Source organism: Poromitra crassiceps (assembly GCF_964638095.1).
Source record: "Poromitra crassiceps genome assembly, chromosome: 4".
NCBI classification, from domain to species: domain Eukaryota; kingdom Metazoa; phylum Chordata; class Actinopteri; order Beryciformes; family Melamphaidae; genus Poromitra; species Poromitra crassiceps.
In genome coordinates this window covers 20,415,378-20,434,474 of record NC_139626.1, presented here as the reverse complement: position 1 = coordinate 20,434,474, position 19,097 = coordinate 20,415,378, and the positions used below count along the sequence as shown (strand labels likewise).

Below are 19,097 nucleotides of genomic sequence, written 5' to 3'. Positions count from 1 at the left end.
TAACCTGCAAATGAAAACTATAAGCGGGGAGCGGTCTCCCCAGGACCTGATACCTGTCTTCCGGGGTGTCACACTAGGCGAAACCATGTCCAAAAGACTGACATGCCAGTCTTTTCGTCAGGGCGTCGTGAGGCGTCCTAGACGTCCCGACTGGTCCCGACGCTGGTCTTTGATTATGTCACACTACAAGAGGTGAAGACGGCCGATCGTCGTCCCCGACGGTCATATTCGGGCCCGACGCTGAAAATCTGTCGCGCACGACCAAATCGGTCTAATATCGGGCTGAATTCGTGTAGTCTGAACCAGGCATTACGCTCAGTCGTTCTAGTAGTTATGGAATTCTGGTCCTTCTAGTGTTAAGCCACAGACGGCAACCTGGGTGTACGTGTCATCAGAAAGAGACGGCGTGATCTGTCTGTGACCCGTGCCTCAGAGATCGATACCGACATCAGAATAGACGCAGACAGACTTCCAGCAGCTGACTGAAAGGTGCTCTGACAGCTCTGCTTTGCTTGGGCTATCTCTCCCTTCTCCCTCACTCTTTCCCTTCCCCTCACTCCCCCTCCCTGTCTCCTCTCTCCCAGTGCCCACCATCGCCCCCGGCAGCGTCCAGGCAGAGGCGGTTAACTCGACGACCATCCGTTTCACCTGGATGGCCCCTAACCCTCAGTTCATCAACGGCATCAACCAGGGCTACAAGGTCAGTAGCCACCGCGCGGCGCCGTCACCAGCAACCGTGGCATCCATTGACAGAGCTGTCAGAGCTCAACGTGTAGGATCGCACATCCCGTGTAGCAAGAAGCAGAGAGAAGCCAAGGGGCCAACGAGATTTGGTGCCATTGTGAACGATGGATGGGTTTTCTTCATTCATTTGTCAGGCTGAGGTCATTCTCTTTATCTTGCCACCATTTTTCATATATTTTACAGGGAACGTGTGCACACGCAATGATGAATGTCTTCATTATTTTGTCATGGGGCACTTGAATGTCGTCCGTCTCTCGGTCTCGTGTATGTAGCCCACAGGGGATCGTAAAGCGGCATCCGTTATGTAGTGCTATTTTCCCTTTGACTATGTTTAGAGTGAATGATGTCATTGTTTTTTTCTCTTTTCTTTTTTTTTCCTTTTTAGTGTGTTTCTCAGCAGGCCGTACTCAGCTGGCGACCAGGGTCACTGTAACAACCTCACCCTGAATGTTAAATATGGGATTTTCCCCGGAGAGACACGACAGGGCGGGGAGAAAAATCGAGAGCAAGAGAGACACAAGCTGTCTTTCCATCAATGGATTTTTATCTGCATTTTGAAGCAGTGCATTAGAAAAGGTTGATGGAAATGGCAAAATAAAATAAAAAATCAATTGCACACAAAAATAAACTTTTTTGCACTCGCTTGAGGTGGGTTTTGCCTTTTTCGAAAAAGAGTTAATGTGCAAAATGGGAGATGGAAACACCTTTAAAGAATAAGTTCTGACGTAGCGAACATTTAACTCACATGACTGATCAGCTGGACCCTGTGTTCTGCACAGCTGCCAGCTTGTCCGGTCTGCTGCGATGCGTTCTGCTGGGGGAACAGAGCGCCCGACCGGCCCAACAAACGCACAGCCTGATAATCCTGCAGCAGATCAAATGTTGTTCTGGATCCTAAGGTGTTGCACCCAGGCTGGCCGTCCATAAAATGCCTTTTTGCATGGTGACTCCCAGAACTGTTTGTGCGTCTCGTTTCCTAGATATATGGCGAGCATCGTAGAATGGGCATTTCTCCTGTCAATGGCAAGTAGCCATTGAAAAGCTCTCCATCTATGATCTTGTCTCCGCCCCCCCCCCACACACACACATAACCTACTTATTCACTTAACAGCCATTAATGGAGATGTACCTGATTAGAATTTTAAGATTGTCGACTTTCCAAAAGTTCGCTTATTTGATTTATTATTGATTTGCACAAAACCTGAATGGAAACACGGCTTGAGATGGGCGAAGCACATGCAGGGAGTGAGAAATAGAGAAGGAGAGAGTGTGACAGGAAATAGAGAGAGTGGGCAGAGTGAGAGAGAGAGAGAGAGAGAGAGAGAGACAGGGAAAGAGTCTCAGAGTGTCAAGAATGTCATCCATCTATCCACATGACATCCTGCTGCCAACCCTTCACTTTCCCCGGAAGCGTCACCACCTCTCAGGGACCTAGAAATAAACCCAGTAGGCATGCTCTGGGGACTAATTACCTAAGCACCTAATTGGTCAATCCTAGCTCTGACTCCCACTTGTAGATGCTGCACGGTGTGCAATCAACATGCCATGTGGGATGCAAATCTGCCCCCCAGCCCTTCCTACCAGACAAAAATCTCTTCAGACTATCTTTCTCAATAATATTCCTTAACGCTGATGCAAAATGGCTCCCCAGCGTGGCTCGACACTACAGGAGAGAGTCTACTGTTTTTTTTGTGTGAGAGAGAGAGTGAATGCGCGAGAATAATTAGAGAAACACTATTAGCTGCTTTCTTTTTGGCTGTCTGGATGCATTTCGCCTCTTATTCGCCGTTTTTGTTTTGTTTTGTGTTCTTAGTTGCTGGCCTGGGAGCCAGGCCAAGAGGAGGAGGTTGCCATGGTGACGGTGCGACCGAACTTCCAGGACAGCGTTCATGTGGGCTATGTGACGGGTCTGAAGAAGTTCACAGAGTACTTCACGTCTGTGCTGTGTTTCACCACGCCAGGGGACGGCCCTCGCAGCCCACCCAAAGGCCTGAGGACACATGAGGACAGTGAGTGATCGCTCTCTCTCTCTCTCTCTCTCTCTCTCTCTCTCTCTCTAGCTCTCTCTCTCTAGCTCTGTTTTTCCCTCCGTGTCCTCCCATACCCCCACCCCCCACCGTTCTCTTTCAGCCTTCTCCCATGCTGATAAGTGGACATCAGCGTCCCGCATTAACAGTTCCACTAGGCCAGATCTATTATTCATGCAGAACTGAGTTGTGCAGAAGTGCTAATGAACCAGTACGTTCTGGCTCCAGACGGGATCTCGCCTTAATTGCGATCCGTTTTCTTCTAGATTATTGGTTCAACTTTAAAAACTCTAATTGGCATCAACATGTCAGCCTCCATGCTTTTGCTGATTTTATTTACTGTTGAACTTTCTCACTGTAGCTGCTGCCATAGTTTTGCGGCTATTCTGGGTATGCCAATCTATTATGAATGAGCTTATGTGTGGAATGTCGTGTCGGCTCCATTTCCCCTTGGATTAGCTCATCAGTCTTCTTGTTCCCTGTCCAGCCCCTGGCGCTGTGGGTCACCTGAGTTTCACTGAGATCCTGGACACCTCACTCAAAGTCAGCTGGAGGGAGCCAAGCGAGAAGAACGGAGTTCTCACAGGTAGATCCTCGCCTCGCTCTCTGCTCAGTAAAGCAGGGTTAAGGGAAACAGGTAAATCCTTACCTGGCTCTGCAGTATGCTCAGTGTTAAGCAGGGTTGAAGAAAGTAGACATTCTTTTCTCTTGACAACTTCTTGGCCCCACTCTCTGCAGACGAAGCTCTCAGAGTGGGTACACTTCAAGACAGCTACATAATACTCAGACATCAGTCAGTACAGACTCTTGAGTGTAGCACAACCATCAGCGACATTAATATTCATATATTCACAAACTTTAAGAATTATCAACATGCTGTACTGCAGTTTTTCTCCGCCTTTATAACGTGCTTCATACTCCCAGGAGACACACTCTCAAGCCATACCTAATTATAGATTGGTAAGAAATGTTACCTAAAGCGTTATGTAATCATATGAAAAGAGCTGCTGGCCAAGAAGCAAATTCCATTAACTTTGAGAGGGCGAGTTTTGTGTGTGTGTGTGTGTGTGTGTGTGTGTGTGTGTGTGTGTGTGTGTGTGTGTCTGTGTGTCTGTTTGTCTGTGTGTGCGTGTGTGTGTGTGTGTGCGCGTGTGCGCGTGGGAGGTATAATCACAGGCTGATTTAATTAGCTATATTCGATTTTTGATTAAGTTAATTTAATATTTCTGTTAGCTTGAGCCGTGGCACACGAGCTGAGAGCATCGCTGAGAGTCATTATTGTAGCAAAAATGTTGCGGTATCCCAAGACACTTATTTTCCCATAGAGGTTCCTTGGTCTATATTGACCTCTCCTGCCTTCCAGGCTACCGTATTTCCTGGGAGGAGTTCAACCGGACCAACACGAGGGTGACCCACTACCTGCCAAACGTCACCTTGGAGTACAGGGTCACTGGACTCACCGCGCTCACCACCTACACCATCGAGGTGGCAGGCATGACTTCCAAAGGCCAGGGCCAACTGTCCTCCTCCACCATCTCCTCCGGCGTCCCACCAGGTCAGTCCATGTATTAACCTGCTGTAAGGATATTGACCTGCAGCAAAGACATAATCATGGGCATAAGCTTTACATTGCACTTCAAATGCTTGCAAAATCACATTATCCAACTCCACCAGCTAAACTCACGCTAACCTTCTCACCATTCGTTGGATTGTGTAACCAAAAAAAGAAAATATGCCTCATGCACTCCATGCATTGCCTCGTAGCACCTATGTCCTGCTTTATGATGCATTCACTCTCATTGTGCTCTCTTGACTAGAGCCTTGCTTGTGTTGTATTAAAACCTCGTGTGTATGTTGCTTTGGATAAAAGTCTAAGCCTCTTCCAAATGGGAAATTATAATTATAACAAAATATATGGAGCTAATTAAGCACCATATTTGGCATGCCAGGCAATTCTTCAACATCAGGGTGCTCAGAGAAACCGCACTATTACTGCCTCATTAGGGACCAGGGGATTTCATCCATTCTAAATGTGTGGAACATCATCTAGACTCAATCTGGAGCAGCAAGCAGAACCAACATGTCGCACTAAAACATTCCACCATCCAATGTTGTGCATTTTTATTTGCAGCTTTGATTTCCTCTCTTTCCCTATTCCCTTCCACTGCATGGTGTTAGCTTCTATTGAACCTTCTACTACATGCTATTAGCTTCTATTGAACCTTCTACTACATGCTATTAGCTTCTATTGAACCTTCCACTGCATGGTGTTCGCTTCTATTGAACCTTCCTTCCACTGCATGGTGTTAGCTTCTATTGAACCTTCCACTGCATCCTTCCACTGCATGGTGTTAGCTTCTATTGAACCTTCCACTGCATGGTGTTAGCTTCTATTGAACCTTCCACTGCATCCTTCCACTGCATGGTGTTCGCTTCTATTGAACCTTCCACTGCATGGTGTGAGCTTCTATTGAACCTTCCTTCCACTGCATGGTGTTAGCTTCTATTGAACCTTCCACTGCATGGTGTTAGCTTCTATTGAACCTTCCACTGCATCCTTCCACTGCATGGTGTTAGCTTCTATTGAACCTTCCACTGCATGGTGTGAGCTTCTATTGAACCTTCCTTCCACTGCATGGTGTTAGCTTCTATTGAACCTTCCTTCCACTGCATGGTGTTAGCTTCTATTGAACCTTCCACTGCATGGTGTTAGCTTCTATTGAACCTTCTACTGAACCTTCCACTGCATGGTGTGAGCTTCTATTGAACCTTCCACTGCATGGTGTTAGCTTCTATTGAACCTTCCACTGCATGGTGTTAGCTTCTATTGAACCTTCCTTCCACTGCATGGTGTTAGCTTCTATTGAACCTTCCTTCCACTGCATGGTGTTAGCTTCTATTGAACCTTCCACTGCATGGTGTTAGCTTCTATTGAACCTTCCTTCCACTGCATGGTGTGAGCTTCTATTGAACCTTCAACTGCATACCTTCCTTCCACTGCATGGTGTGAGCTTCTATTGAACCTTCCTTCCACTGCATGGTGTTAGCTTCTATTGAACCTTCCACTGCATGGTGTTAGCTTCTATTGAACCTTCCACTGCATGGTGTTAGCTTCTATTGAACCTTCCTTCCACTGCATGGTGTTAGCTTCTATTGAACCTTCCTTCCACTGCATGGTGTTAGCTTCTATTGAACCTTCCACTGCATGGTGTTAGCTTCTATTGAACCTTCCTTCCACTGCATGGTGTTAGCTTCTATTGAACCTTCCACTGCATGGTGTTAGCTTCTATTGAACCTTCCACTGCATGGTGTTAGCTTCTATTGAACCTTCCTTCCACTGCATGGTGTTAGCTTCTATTGAACCTTCCTTCCACTGCATGGTGTTAGCTTCTATTGAACCTTCCTTCCACTGCATGGTGTTAGCTTCTATTGAACCTTCCTTCCACTGCATGGTGTTAGCTTCTATTGAACCTTCCTTCCACTGCATGGTGTTAGCTTCTATTGAACCTTCCTTCCACTGCATGGTGTTAGCTTCTATTGAACCTTCCTTCCACTGTATGGTGTTAGCTTCTATTGAACCTTCCACTGTATGGTGTTAGCTTCTATTGAACCTTCCTTCCACTGCATGGTGTTAGCTTCTATTGAACCTTCCACTGCATGCTGTTAGCTTCTATTGAACCTTCCACTGCATGGTGTTAGCTTCTATTAAACCTTCCTTCCACTGCATGGTGTTAGCTTCTATTGAACCTTCCACTGCATGCTGTTAGCTTCTATTGAACCTTCCTTCCACTGCATGGTGTTAGCTTCTATTGAACCTTCCTTCCACTGCATGGTGTTAGCTTCTATTGAACCTTCCTTCCACTGCATGGTGTTAGCTTCTATTGAACCTTCCTTCCACTGCATGCTGTTAGCTTCTATTGAACCTTCCACTGCATGGTGTTAGCTTCTATTGAACCTTCCTTCCACTGCATGGTGTTTGCTTCTACTGAACCTTCCACTGCATGGTGTTAGCTTCTATTGAACCTTCCACTGCATGGTGTTAGCTTCTATTGAACCTTCCACTGCATGGTGTTGGCTTCTATTGAACCTTCCACTGCATGGTGTTAGCTTCTATTGAACCTTCCTTCCACTGCGTGGTATTAGCTTCTATTGAACCTTCCACTGCATGGTGTTAGCTTCTATTGAACCTTCCTTCCACTGCATGGTGTTAGCTTCTGTTGAACCTTCCACTGCATGGTGTTAGCTTCTATTGAACCTTCCACTGCATGGTGTTAGCTTCTATTGAACCTTCCTTCCACTGCATGGTGTTAGCTTCTATTGAACCTTCCACTGCATGGTGTTAGCTTCTATTGAACCTTCCTTCCACTGCATGGTGTTAGCTTCTATTGAACCTTCCACTGCATGGTGTTAGCTTCTATTGAACCTTCCCTCCCAGCCAGTGTGCACCTTTGTGAACCTGCAGATTTACGGTGTCACATCTCTCTTAGTGAACACACCCTGTGTTGTCTGGCGCCAGACACAATTAAATCAGACCCCAGTCAGCTGAAGCTGGGACAGAACCATAAACTACACCGACACTCAACCAACCAATAAGCAAGGCATTCAGCACAGCGGCTGAAGCCGACCAATACACAGTTCAGCCCCCCAAAATAAGAGTCCCCACGAGGAGTTTTAACGATTTCATATTAAAAGCATGCTAAATTGCATAATAGAAATACAATAACCAGAGTCAATCATTATAGCAGCGCTCAGAGCCTATGTGTCTGTGTGAAAGCTGTCAAATAAAAGGTTGTAATATTGAGAGTAGAGGCTATAGAGCAGTGGTTATAGTCCCCTAAATGGTGATTAATCTCACTGTATGTATAAAGATACAGCGTAGGTGCCTGCAACTCTACCCCAGAGATCTTGCTAAAAGCTTATGGTTGGATTACGAGTCATGCAGATGATTTAGAGGTGCAGACTTTACTATGAGGCATATAATCTGTGCATTTCATTAGGGTTGAACGCCTGCATTTAAGCAATCTGAAATAGAACATTGGTTACTGTGCCCATGGGAGTGATTATATCTTGATAATATTAGGACACTGCCCACACTATGTCACGGTTTGACGTTCATATCTCCGTAAGGAGGATTTATTTAAACTATTGTGCATTGGAATGGGGATATGTTATAGTAAATTGAGTGTTTACCTCGAGGGAGGCGATGGGGAAAGAAGATACAATAATTTTTGCATTTGCACATTTACACACATAGGCTACCTGCCTAGACACACGCACGCACACGCGCACACACACACACACACACACACACACACACACACACACACACACACACACACACACACACACACACACACACACACACACACAATGCCCTCCCATTGTTTTTGTTTTTTTAATTTGTCATTTTCCGAGTTGTTTTCCCGACCGGATTTGCAGGGAGTAATCCTTTCTTATTGTTTACTCAGTTGAAGTGTAAACAGTAGGATATCAGATTGAATCATATCTCCAGATAACTGCAATGTAATTGACATTCATGGCATTGTGTCTGTCTGGGTATTGTGTGTAAGCATTTCCCCCAAATCTAATCTGCTTGTGCTGTTATAGCTGAAGTTTGGAGCACAAGGGAGAGAATTCAGTGGGATGCCTGTTAACTTCTTTTGTGTGCAGTATCTATACCGCCACAAGAGAGCGCTGTAGTAGATACATTTTCCCAAGCAAACTCTAAACCCAAGAATCAAAGTGTGAGAGATGTGGGCAAACGAAATACAAATACCAATGACTGAAGTTCAAAACTTGAAAATGCACATCTGACCATACTGTAAGTCAGTTTCTAGAGTACAGTATCTTCCACCTCACTCGTCTTTTTTCTCTCCATCTTTTTCTGTTTCTTTTTCCTCTCTCTCTCTCTGCAGAGCTTCCTGGCCCTCCCACCAACATGGCCATCTCCAACATCGGCCCACGCTCCGTCACCCTGCAGTTCAAACCCGGCTATGATGGCAAGACATCCATCTCCCGCTGGCAGGTGGAGGCCCAGGTGAGACAGATTTAAAAGATCAATCTTATTGGTCTCACATCTTAATCTTAATCCTAATCTCAAGCCTTGTATCAAGATAATGCCACCCGATTGTAGAAAATTCTTGAAACAAGTAAAACTATTTGGAAATGTTTAGTGTCTCACCTTATTAGTAGAAGTATGAGAGTTAAGTGAAATGTTGCAGTGTTGGTTGGTACTATGTGACATGCTGTGTGTCTCCTTGGTCCCAGGTGGGTGCAATAGGAGAAAATGAGGACTGGGTGTTGGTTCACCAGCTGTCCAACGAACCTGAGGCACGCTCCTTGGAGGTTCCAGGTCTCAACCCATACACCTTCTACAGGTGAATACATACTAATACATACACCTCCTACAGGTGAATACATACTAATACATACACCTTCTACAGGTGAATACATACTAATACATACACCTTCTACAGGTGAATACATACTAATACATACACCTTCTACAGGTGAATACATACTGATACATACACCTTCTACAGGTAGCCTACTGGGAACTGCATCCACTTCAGCATGCCTGCTTCCATTAGTGTGTATATATGCACTATATGTACACAACGTATACACACATTATTGCTGGTAACAAGTCATAACCTGCAGGTGTTATTCCGCGTAACCCTGCTCATGGTTTCTCTGTATGCAGGAATGAACAGAATATTATAACCAGCTTCCATATAACATGGAAATTAAGCCTGTGAAGATCATGATAAAACAACAGCAAACAAGATAAGGTGCGGTTAGTGTGCCTCAGTATCCCAACTAGTTTCACTATATCCATCCCAGGAACTTAACTTATTGTGTTTTCTTGTGATTTGGATACAAGCTTACTATAGTTATTGTGATTATGATGTGGTGTTTACATGTGGTGCACATGATCACTCTAAATGGCCAATTAACATTTCCGCAAGGAAATCCGTCAAGCCTTGCTTCAGCTATTATAGTTTTCCTCACCATTCATTCATCAACATGGCCACTTTCCATTTCAGTAGAGTTAAATGCCACTTTGCATAGAAATGTGTTTTTACATATTCCCCTTGAGACAAGAAGCCCCCCCACACAGCATAGGCATATCCGCAGAACACCATTTATATGCATAATAGCCAAAGCTGTGGTCTCAGTTTCAATGCAATAAATCTCAGTGTAAGAGGATGCATAAGTGTTACAAAAACGCTAGCGATTTTCATTTCCAGCCGGCAGTTTCGGAGCTGTGATTTCAGTTGGAATGAAGCAAGCGCTTTTGCACGAGTTGCAAGTATTATAATAATATGAGCAATGTTTAAATCCAACCACCAGACTCCGTATGCGACAAGTGAACATCGTGGGCACCAGTCCTCCCAGCCAGTCCTCCAGGAAGATCCAGACCCTGCAAGCTCCTCCGGACATGGCCCCCGCCAACGTCACCCTGCGCACTGCCAGCGAGACCAGCCTCTGGCTCCGATGGGTGGTAAGTAGGAAGCTTATTTTCTGCCGGGCATGTAGCAGTTGAAGGACAAAGTATATCTCTGAAATAGCCATTACATTTAGAATCTATAGAAAGTATAATATTGCTAAAAAGAGGGGCTCAGGTACATGTAGATTGTGTGATCGTAAAATATTTGAATGTATGAACACAATGACCATCAGTGATTACAACAAAGAAATAGAGATTGAAACCCTAATTACTGATGGGTGCTGCGCTACATAAGTGTTTTACAGTCTTGGTGGTGTCTATGTTGCACAACTTTTGTAGCTAAAGTTATTAAATGCCAGAGGCTGAAAAATGCATCCCTAATCAAAGGAATCTGAGCTCTGTTTGGTTTGACATTTGAAGAAGTTTTCACCTCTTTCATCGTCTTATTGATACCCTCTCTGCCCCCTCTTTCATCATGCATCCACGCAGCCTCTGCCAGAGTGGGAGTACAACGGGAACCCGGAGCTTGTGGGCTACAGGGTGCAGTACTCTGGGACGGGCTGGCAGGGCCGCGCGCTGACCCACGTCATCGCTGACCGCCTGGAGAGAGAGTTCACCATCGAGGATCTGGAGGAGTGGACGGAGTACGAGGTCAGAGTCCAGGCCATCAACGGCATCGGGACGGGGCCGTGGAGCCAGCCGGTCCGAGGCAGAACCAGGGAGTCGGGTAAGATGGAGACATGCATCGGTTACCCTTTTTGAAATTGGTTGGTACATATCTTCTGATCAATGATCAAAGACTAACAGCAACCTGCAAGTTTAGTTTATAAAAAATAAGTCGTTCATGGAAGTTTCAAAACACTGTTTTTGTTCTTTCTTTCTTTTTCATATCCTCTTAATGCAATACCATACTGCCAAATTCTTGCAAACACTTCAATATTAAATAACGTTCAAGTTTGTGTTCTACCTTATAAGTAGTAGCTTATACTACTACTAGCTTAGAAGTAGCACATACCTTCCTACATAAAACCCATAACTACCTACTAATATTCAATGCACTGATTATCTTTCTGTTCAGATGTTTTTTTTTTGCTGTATGAAATATCTATTGTACATTCACAGCCATTTTGACAATCTGACCCGTCCAATGATATCGTAACTTTTGTTGAGTTCACCGATCATTGTCGTCGGTACATCATGCAAGAGAATCTGATGATGAATGTGTTTGGTCATGTTCATTTTGAGGAAGGAACAAAAACAAACAACACCCCAAATCACCCCAAAAACTGGTGACCAAAAATGGCCATGTCTACATTATTGGACATATTGGAAGTAACAAGCATACAGTTATGTGATTTACATTCCATCATATGTGATTCTGGCATTCTGTTCACACACCCTACTCAGATGCCTGGCTTTTATCAACTCACCTCTGTCTCGGCATGGAAGTTTCTTCCTTCCCTCTCTCTTTCCCTCTCTCCTTCCTTCTCACTGGCTACCAGACGTTTGTAGGGAAGAGGAATGGAGTGATTCGAGGGAGTGAAGGAGGGAGTCGGAGGAAATTGGGAACACATGGACCAGAATGTGGAATTCCTGCACTCTTTTTTTCCACTCACTCCAGCAAATTCTTAGGAATCAGTGCATTATGTCCAGGGATGAGTGCCAAGGAAGGCAAAGGGTCCGTTTTTTGACTCTTTTATTTCTGTCTAACACAGCAGGCCTGGAGGGTTCACCGGGACCTCTGGAGATACCAGCACACGCACGCACGCACACACACACACACACACATGCACACACACACACACACACACGCACACGCACACACGTGCGCGCGCCCCCACAGCAGATTACTCAAACCGCATCTCTCTAACATCATTCAAACTTGTTTTCTCCTCTCTTCTCTCTGTCAGTTCCATCCTGTGGACCCACCAATGTGTCGGCCTTTGCCACCACCTCTAGCAGCATCCTGGTGCGCTGGTTTGAAGTCCCAGAGCCAGACAGAAACGGACTCATTCTGGGTTACAAGGTGTGTGTAGCCATCACTCGCACAGAGTTATTCACCATATCTACTGAGCAGCATGGTAGCACCTCTGATTTGGGTGCTTTTTATCTGCTATTTTTTTAGATAGTGGAGAGAGATAGGATGTCCATTTCATCCTAGCTTTCCAACTTCCTTTCCCCCCACTTGTCTTTATCTCTTGTCCCCTCCGTCCTTCAGGTGGTGTACAAAGAGAAGGACTCAGACAGTGCCGTCCAGTTCTGGACAGTGGAGGGGAATGCCAGCCACAGTGTCCAGCTGAGCGGCTTGGGGAAATACGTCCTGTATGAGATCCAGGTCCTGGCTTTCACACGCATCGGAGACGGGCGGCCCAGTTCTCCGGCCATCCTGGAGAGGACTCTGGACGATGGTGGGCACATGATCTTAAGCTTGAGGTTGCAGCTATCTATAATCATCAGCTATATATAATATCATTTCAATATTCAATATTTCGATTTTGGTGCACATCTGCATTACATAAAAAGTCCCTTTTTTCTCTTTAGCCCACAAAGCTATCCATACTAATTTTTGACAACTGATGCCAATGTTATTTCCCCATTGTATCATTATGGTGGTGAAAAATGACAGACTGTTGTGCTGTGTTAGGGAGAAACCGTTCTGGTTAACGAGAGGCCCTTTGATATTATCTCCAATGGCACTTGTGTTATATCAAATTTAATAAAGAAAAATACTCACTTCGCTTTTTCTCAGCAGCAGATTCATTTATTTGCTCTCATTAAATGTACTTAGCATAATTTGTAGTGTTGAGTAAGACCAAGTGAGGAATATATTTTAAGTTTGATAAAATGCTACCTCTTCGTAGCCTGTTTGGAGCTGTTAAGGTGTTATAAATCATGTGGATGTGTTTCCTGCAGTGCCAGGACCTCCAGTGGGCATCCTGTTCCCGGAGGTACGGACCACCTCAGTGCGGCTTATTTGGCAGTCCCCCTCCCAGCCCAACGGCATCATCCTTGGTTAGTCCACCCGCTGCAATATGTCAGCTCCTCTTAGGCCTTTTTAGACAGGTGGTGTTGTACAGCAATTCAAATGTGTGAAATATTTATGACCGTTTCCTGGTCAGTTAATTTCTGGATTCCGTCTAGGACATTTGTCAAGACAGTTCTGCCTAAGCATATTATAGCAGTTCCTATATAGGAAATAACCTGGAAACTAAACAGTTACCAAAATACTGTATTTGAAGTGTTCTTATTTTTGAATTTATGGAGCCTCTTATCACAGACATAGTTCCTTATGACTCACATTGTTTTTCCAGTCAGTGTTGTAGAGGGACTGGGAGTTGGATTCCTCACACTCTTGTTAGCTAGTTAGGGTTTCCTTGCAGCTCCTTGTGAGTATTTGATTGATGATACTTCTGTCGGCTTGTTTATTTTAAACTGCTCACATTTTATATCTCTGTGAAATGCTTCATATTGACAGAGTCATATATTAGCATGAGGGAGCAGCATAGCTAATGGAATCAGTGAAACCATAAGGATGTCAGGAGAGACATAGTGGTTTCTGCTGCACAGTTTGCTCGCTTGGAAATAAAACCACTTATTCTTGGATAAACAACACAAGCCACAAGTGCTTCAAATACCTAAAATACACTTTTGTGCCCAGATGTAGCTGAAACGTGCTGATCTCATGATGACATTGACAGCCAATTAAAATGCTGCTCTGTGTCCTCAACTCCCCTCCAGCCTATCAGATCACATACCGCCTCAACTCCACCAATAGCAACACAGCAACGGTGGACGTGCTGAACCCCAGCGCTCGCCAGTACACCGTGACCGGCCTCAAGCCCGAGTCAGTCTACGTGTTCCGCATCACGGCCCAGACCCGGAAGGGCTGGGGCGAGGCCGCAGAGGCGCTGGTGGTCACCACTGAGAAGAGAGGTAACCATGACAACGTGTTTATCTCATTATGGGATGGATATGTACTTGCTGAGTATACAGCAATAATTGGAATGAGCATGCATCTCTCTCTAATTTTACTATGCTAAAATGGCACTCACTGATATGGCTTTTTTTGGATTCTGATAGTATCAGTGCAGCATGTTGTGTAGAGCGCACAGCCAAAGCCAAAACACAGCTGTAATAGTTGTATATATGCTGAGAGCCAGGTGTGTGATCTCCGCACGGAAACAACTTTGAAGAGAGCCGAGCTAAGTCTTTTCCAGCTAACAGTCCAGTAAGCAGATGTGTTTTGTGAAGGAGTGCCTGGCTGTGCCCTGTGGCTGTTTATCACACGCTCTCGGATGCAGTTGTGAGAACGACCGAGTCGGTCCATCTGCCTCCCTCAAGGCATGTTGTGAATTCTTTATTCTGCTACTTTCATTGACTCCACTACCTTCCATTTGTCCAAATAGCACTTCCCCCCCCCTCGTTCATGCAACATGCCTCTGCAAATGTGAGAGCAAGTGAGAAAGTCTCTAGAGAGTATCACTTTTCTATTCTATTTTGTTTTTGTTTTTTGTTTTTCTAATTCTAAAATCACAGTGTCAGCCACGAAAACGACACTGCAAAAAGTATCTATCTTAATCATCTTAATCTCTTAATAATCATTTAGTCAATTATTGAGTCCTGAAAACGTAATTTTCTCGAAATAAATCTGCCAGTGCGGTGAGATAATTTCATTGTTGGAATTTTGTAGAATCAAGTGTAGTTTTCTTGATAGTATGCAGTAGGGATGTCACAATATATCGTCCCACAATATATCGCGATATCAAAACGTGACAATATGTATCGTTGAGATGAAATCTCATATCGTGTGAAAAAGAAGCTGAACATGGTGGCACTGATCTGCAGCTGATTGCATGCTCGCTCTCCTTTTCATTGCTGTGTTTGAACAGACGAGGGACGGTACAGACACGGAGGATGAAAATGGTGAAATTATTCAAATTAGCGTGGAGGATGCCCCCTCAACTTACAAATCGATCGCAAAAGAATATTGTTAAAATATCGTATCGTATCGTTATTGTGAACCCAATATCGTGTATCATATCGTATCGTGAACTGAGTGTATCGTGACACCCCTAGTACGCAGTGATCTGGCTTATTCAGACTTTTGTCAAGATATCAACACTCATTTGTAGAAAATTCCCGAAACAAGAGTTACAGTATCTCACCCCATTGTTTTTGCAGTGTAGTGAACCGAGTCTGTAATCTTTCCCTCACTACCATTTGTAACGGCTCTAACCTTTTTCCTTTCCTGCATCCCTCCTTGTCTTCTCTCCTTCCCACTGCTCCCCTCTTTACCCTCATTCCTCCCTCACACCCCCTATCTATCTATCTATCTATCTATCTATCTATCTATCTATCTATCTATCTATCTATCTATCTATCTATCCCTTCCCTCCATCCAGCACGCCCCCAGCCCACCAGCCGCCCCGCGGTGCCCCAGGAGCAGGTGCAGGCCCGCCGGGTGTTGCTGTGGTGGGAGCCGGGCAGCGACGGCCTGTCCCCAGTGCGTTACTACACTGTCCAGCTCAGAGAGCTTCCAGACAGCAACTGGTCTGTCCACTCTGCCTCTGTCAACCACGAGGCCAGCAGCTACATAGTGGACAGGTAGGGTACACTTCCTAGCAAATGCTGGTTACACTGCGGGGTTGATTCATAGTGAGCAAACCTAGAATCTCCTTCCCCTCATTACCACAGAATGTTTTTCATCCCCATTGTGCTCTATAGATGTAAATGGTAATATTAATTCACACGGTTAATCCATTGTGCTCTATAGACGTGAAGGGTAATATTAATTCACACAGTTAATCCCCTCTCCACTATGTATTAAATGCTTAAATACCCCCCTGCTGTAGTTGCCAATTCAACAGAATGGTTTTAGGGAATAATGTTGCAGGGTGAGATCAGAACATAAACAAAGAACGTTTAACGTATTCAATAAAGTGTATAAAATGTATTTCAGTGTGCAGACAAATGCAGCAAAGGCTTCTGGAGATCATAACATGCCATTAGCATACCTTGTGAAAACTTAATGACACGGTGATTTTTGGTTTCTTAAACCATCGTTAAGGACCCAAATTGGTTTAAAACGGTTTCTGGTAGCTTGCTTAATGAGCTCGGAGGTCCCACAAGGAGATTAAATTCTCCTTTGGGGTCTCTGGCTTACAACGATCCCCAGCAGTGGTTTATAGTTAAGATTGATGTGTGTTTCTGTCCTGTTCCACCTCCAAAGGCTGAAGCCTTTCACCTCCTACCAGTTCAGAGTGAAGGCCACCAACGACATAGGGGACAGTGAATACAGCGAGGAGAGTGAAGCTATCACCACGCTACAGGACGGTAAGACTCATGGAACATTGCATGTCCTGGATTACAATTACAGAATTTGTCGTGGCTGGTATTGTTTCTGTGTATGTCAAGGCAAAATGTGATCCTGGAGACACCTATCGTAGCAGGATACCACAGAAGTGGGTTTGAGTACTTTGCCAGTGATTATCTGTCTGTCTGTCTGTCTGTCTGTCTGTCTGTGGAATGATCTGTGGACCGATCTTTTTTTCAAGTTTTTTCAATGTCTCAACTGTGCAAGATGCAATCACAAAACAAAACGCAGGTGTGTAGTTGTGATGACAATGAAGGTTGTGTTCGAAGATGGCTGTGGTCTGAGCAAGGGGGCCCTGGAAGTAGGGCGGTAAGAAGCAGGGAAGGGGCCCTGGAAGTAGGGGGCTAAGAAGCAGGGAAGGGGTCCTGGAAGTAGGGGGGTAAGAAGCAGGGAAGGGGTCCTGGAAGTAGGGGGGTAAGAAGCAGGGAAGGGGCCCTGGAAGTAGGGGGGTAAGAAGCAGGGAAGGACATTCATTGCACATTCATTGTTAGTGTGATCCCATGGCAGGATGGTCTCTATACGTTCTTCTTGTGGCTGGAGGAACAGTTCAGCAGCAGGGTAGTGAGAACTGGGATTTCTATAAGGCCAATGGCTGTATATGTCTCATAATGTCTCAAATATGTATATAAACATTTATGGGTCTAATATCAACAGGCTAATAAAGCTGAAGTGATGGCCTCATTCTGCAGTGATATGTGAACTAGACTGGCTCACACACACACTGTGCCCTCTGAATCCCTGGTGTAAAAAGACCCATCTAAATTGGCTGTCAGGATGAGTTAGCTTAATGTTGTGATGAGGACACTTTTGGCAGAGGCAGCAAGTGATGTCATGTGACCCCATCTGCACTTACCAAGAGGCCACGTTGAAACCATGGCAAAGTCTGCCCAAGTCTGGCCCTGTGCTAACTGCTAACCGCCCAAAGACACCTCTTCCCACCGCGGCTGATCTTTCCAGCTCCTATTTTTCACTTATCTATCAGCGGCCGTTTTATGCTGCCTGTGTTGTGTTTATGGCCTGTGAATGCCACTGCACATGGCTCTGTTTGCCTCCGTGAATCGTGCCCATTTTCAGCTCAATTTCACTAATTCACCTCACTTTTATCTCCTCAGCGCCTGACCAAGCGCCCACAATCCTCTCTGTCACGCCACACACAACAACATCAGTGCTGATCCGCTGGCAGGTAAGAAGACACGCTGTAATTGGCTCAGCCTTTGTCTGATTCGCTCTGTATTGAAACCCAGGCAGCTCTTAGAAAGTGGGCCCTAATGAGAGACCAGACAGTACATAGGGTATACTTATACTGGATGCAACACACTTTCAATGCACACCCTCTTCTCTCTCTCTCTCGCTCTCTCTGCCTGTCTCACACGCACACACACACACACACACACACACACACACACACACACACACACACACACACACACACACACACACACACACACACACACACACACACACACACACACACACACACACACACACACACACACACACACACACACACACACACACACACTCTGCCACACTCACACCTGAATTAACAGGTCATGAAGGGAAAATAGGAGGCCCTGAGCCACAATCTGTGTTTTATGAGAACTCTTGTTGAGTTTATAGGGACAGAGAGGTACTTGTTTCTCCCCTCTGGGCCTGTCGTCTCTTGTTTAACCATGGGGGATTTCTCCTTATGACTCACCTGTGGATGAGCTCAGTCTGTGTGGAGATTTTTTTTTTCCCTCAATTACAAATCGTCTCTCTATTGTCGCCAGGTAAAAGACAAAGAAAATATGGTGATCAAATGTAATATTACACTGGAGAAGCATACAAAGAAAATCATTTGTTCACCGTTTCACTACAGTCTCCTGTTGAAGTGGGGAGGATGAGGGTCATTGGGGCAAAGCTTCAAGAGCGCATTCACAGCTTTCTTCATTTCTCAAAAGTAATCATTGTGACTAGCCAGGCTAAATCATGACTTCAACTTACAAAAAAACATGTTTTGCTAATGCTTAATAATTAGTTATTTAAAAAGACCTCACTTTAGCAAAACATTATATTAATTAAAAAAAAATCACCAGTGTCACCACTGACTCCTCCCACTTTTGTGCTCTTCATAACAGTAAGCTATGCGATCGGTTATCTCAACCTGACAACCTTACACTCCTTAGAACTAACTAGGTCTAAGCTTAGAACTAGGTCTAATTAGAACTAGGTCTAAGCTTAGAACTAGGTCTAATTAGAACTAGGTCTAAGGAGTGGTGATGGTAGAGGGGACAGATAACTTGTGTGCCACAAACAAAGACAAAAACAAATACGCCTTTCAGAGTAGACAAAGAGAGGATGAGAAAAAAGAAGAAAGCATGTTCTAGTGTGTATTCAAGATTCAAGATATTTATTGTCACTCCGCTCTATGACTACATACGGGGGACATTCTTATGCAAGGGCTCCACAAGATATAGTTGCAAGTCACTAGTAGATCATTTCAAAAACAGTAATACGTACT

At 44.8% G+C, this 19,097-nt stretch overlaps 1 protein-coding gene across 1 annotated transcript in view; it reads left to right on the top strand.

The window, feature by feature from the left end:
* LOC310775234 (protein sidekick-2-like) overlaps positions 1-19,097 on the top strand; it is a gene marked incomplete at both ends in the record, with an annotated part of 447,718 nt that overhangs the window by 383,314 nt on the left and 45,307 nt on the right. Inside the window, 15 exon segments of the mRNA XM_083635352.1 lie at positions 585-700; positions 2,558-2,753; positions 3,259-3,357; positions 4,135-4,326; positions 8,687-8,808; positions 9,039-9,148; positions 10,125-10,275; positions 10,711-10,948; positions 12,132-12,247; positions 12,440-12,629; positions 13,135-13,233; positions 13,960-14,154; positions 15,624-15,825; positions 16,451-16,554; positions 17,707-17,777. Coding sequence (XP_083491478.1) covers positions 585-700; positions 2,558-2,753; positions 3,259-3,357; positions 4,135-4,326; positions 8,687-8,808; positions 9,039-9,148; positions 10,125-10,275; positions 10,711-10,948; positions 12,132-12,247; positions 12,440-12,629; positions 13,135-13,233; positions 13,960-14,154; positions 15,624-15,825; positions 16,451-16,554; positions 17,707-17,777 — 2,201 coding nt within the window.